The following is a 1,395-nucleotide window of genomic DNA, read 5'->3' on the forward strand; positions in this document are numbered from 1 at the left end:
GAGCTTGTGGACTCTGTGATTATGCTGGTGGCCTGGAGCAGCTGATTTTTGGAAACTTGAATAGCTTGTCCTCCTGAAGCCTGAGCCAGATCTCTGTACAGCTGAGAATCTGCTCTCACCATCCGCTGGCTTTGCTGTTGCTGTTGGCTCCCATCAGCTTGTCTGCGACGGCGTGACCCTAGTACGCCGGTAAGCATGAAGTTCACCTGAAAGATTGCAAAATATTGAAACTAAAAAATAAGGTTGACCTTTGATGATGACCACCAACTTAAGTTTGCATGAGTTCCATTTGAGTTTATTTACACTCTTGTTTCACACAAAATGTTCTCAAACGGGAAAAACACAAAGCATCAATGGATTCTGAGTAGGTGTTAGGACAAACAAGTGATGTGTCAAAGCAATGATTGTGCTTTTAAGTTGAAAGGCATGCTAGAATCACTTTTATATTGAAGAGTTAAGGGAAGTGCCATCTTCCTTCATGTATCCTTTGATATTTCTTCAACAAAAAGATCATCTCAATGCTAATTCAAACAGAATACCTAGTTAGTTTTGTTTTTTTCACAAAATTATTTGTGTTGGTGGCATTTGAAAAACAATGCATTAAATCTTTTTTAACAGCATGCTGGTACATTTTACATTTGCATGGAAGTACTCACAACTGTCTTGGTCTGCTCTATGAGTGCAATCACTGTGTTCTTCAGAGATTCATCTTTGGCAGTTGCATCAGTGAAGAGGAAGATCTCAGAATTAGGAGGAGAGCCAGTTAGAGCCAGCTGAAAAAAGTAAAAACATAAGTTGTAACTTGTAGAATATCAAAAGCTTAATATGCTAAAGTAATATTGAACACATAAAACCTGAAGTCCTGACAGACTCATTTCTGGAAAATCTCCACCTCCGGATGGAGTTAATGAATTGATATAACCTTTAAACACATCTGCATTTGTGGTCTTTATCAGAGGCCCGAAATCTGTGATTCACATGAGAGAAAAGACACAAAATGTTCTTTTCATTTTTGAAAAGGGAAGTATACTGGTTCATGTAAAAACAATAATTCAGAACTTGTGAATTCTTGTACAGGATTTTCAGTTGAAGTTCTAGGAACATACCTGGATCATTGAAAGGTACAAGAATGTAGAGTGAAGGTTCATCCTCTGTTCCAACCTTACTATCAATTATAGTAGAAGTGACGGTTCGTACAGCTGCAATGTCGTCACCCATACTTCCTGTTGTGTCCACCACAAAACAAAGAGCCTTACTTGATCCCTTTGAGATTCCCATCAACCTGAGGGATTAAAAGTAAAAATATGGATTTTGGAAATGTTTTAAGTTGTTAAGTTTGACAAAACTATATAAGAGTTTTAATACTGAAGGAATTCTCTGTCTCCAGAAGCTCCT

The 1,395-nt window shown here is 37.8% G+C and overlaps 1 protein-coding gene across 1 annotated transcript; it reads right to left on the reverse strand.

The window, feature by feature from the left end:
* Window positions 1-479: 479 nt before the first annotated feature.
* On the reverse strand, window positions 480-1,259 carry LOC118598519 (von Willebrand factor A domain-containing protein 7-like). The gene is made up of 3 exons (XM_036211263.1): window positions 1,107-1,259; window positions 855-967; window positions 480-773 (listed from the first exon to the last, which is right to left on the reverse strand). Exons 1-3 carry the CDS (start codon window positions 1,216-1,218, stop codon window positions 633-635), a joined length of 366 nt encoding a protein of 121 aa, XP_036067156.1. The 5' UTR covers window positions 1,219-1,259; the 3' UTR covers window positions 480-632.
* Window positions 1,260-1,395: the final 136 nt, after the last annotated feature.

The sequence above is a fragment of the Oryzias melastigma genome, unplaced genomic scaffold (assembly GCF_002922805.2).
Source record: "Oryzias melastigma strain HK-1 unplaced genomic scaffold, ASM292280v2 sc01746, whole genome shotgun sequence".
NCBI lineage: Eukaryota > Metazoa > Chordata > Actinopteri > Beloniformes > Adrianichthyidae > Oryzias > Oryzias melastigma.

Coding starts and splice junctions, on each gene's coding strand:
- LOC118598519 (XM_036211263.1), bottom strand. CDS start 1,218: ATGGGTGACGACATTGCAGCTGTACGAACCGTCACTTCTACTATAATT. Junction 968..1,106: donor TGTACCTTTCAATGATCCAG/GTATGTTCCTAG, acceptor TGTGAATCACAG/ATTTCGGGCCTCTGATAAAG. Junction 774..854: donor TGAGTCTGTCAGGACTTCAG/GTTTTATGTGTT, acceptor TACTTTTTTCAG/CTGGCTCTAACTGGCTCTCC.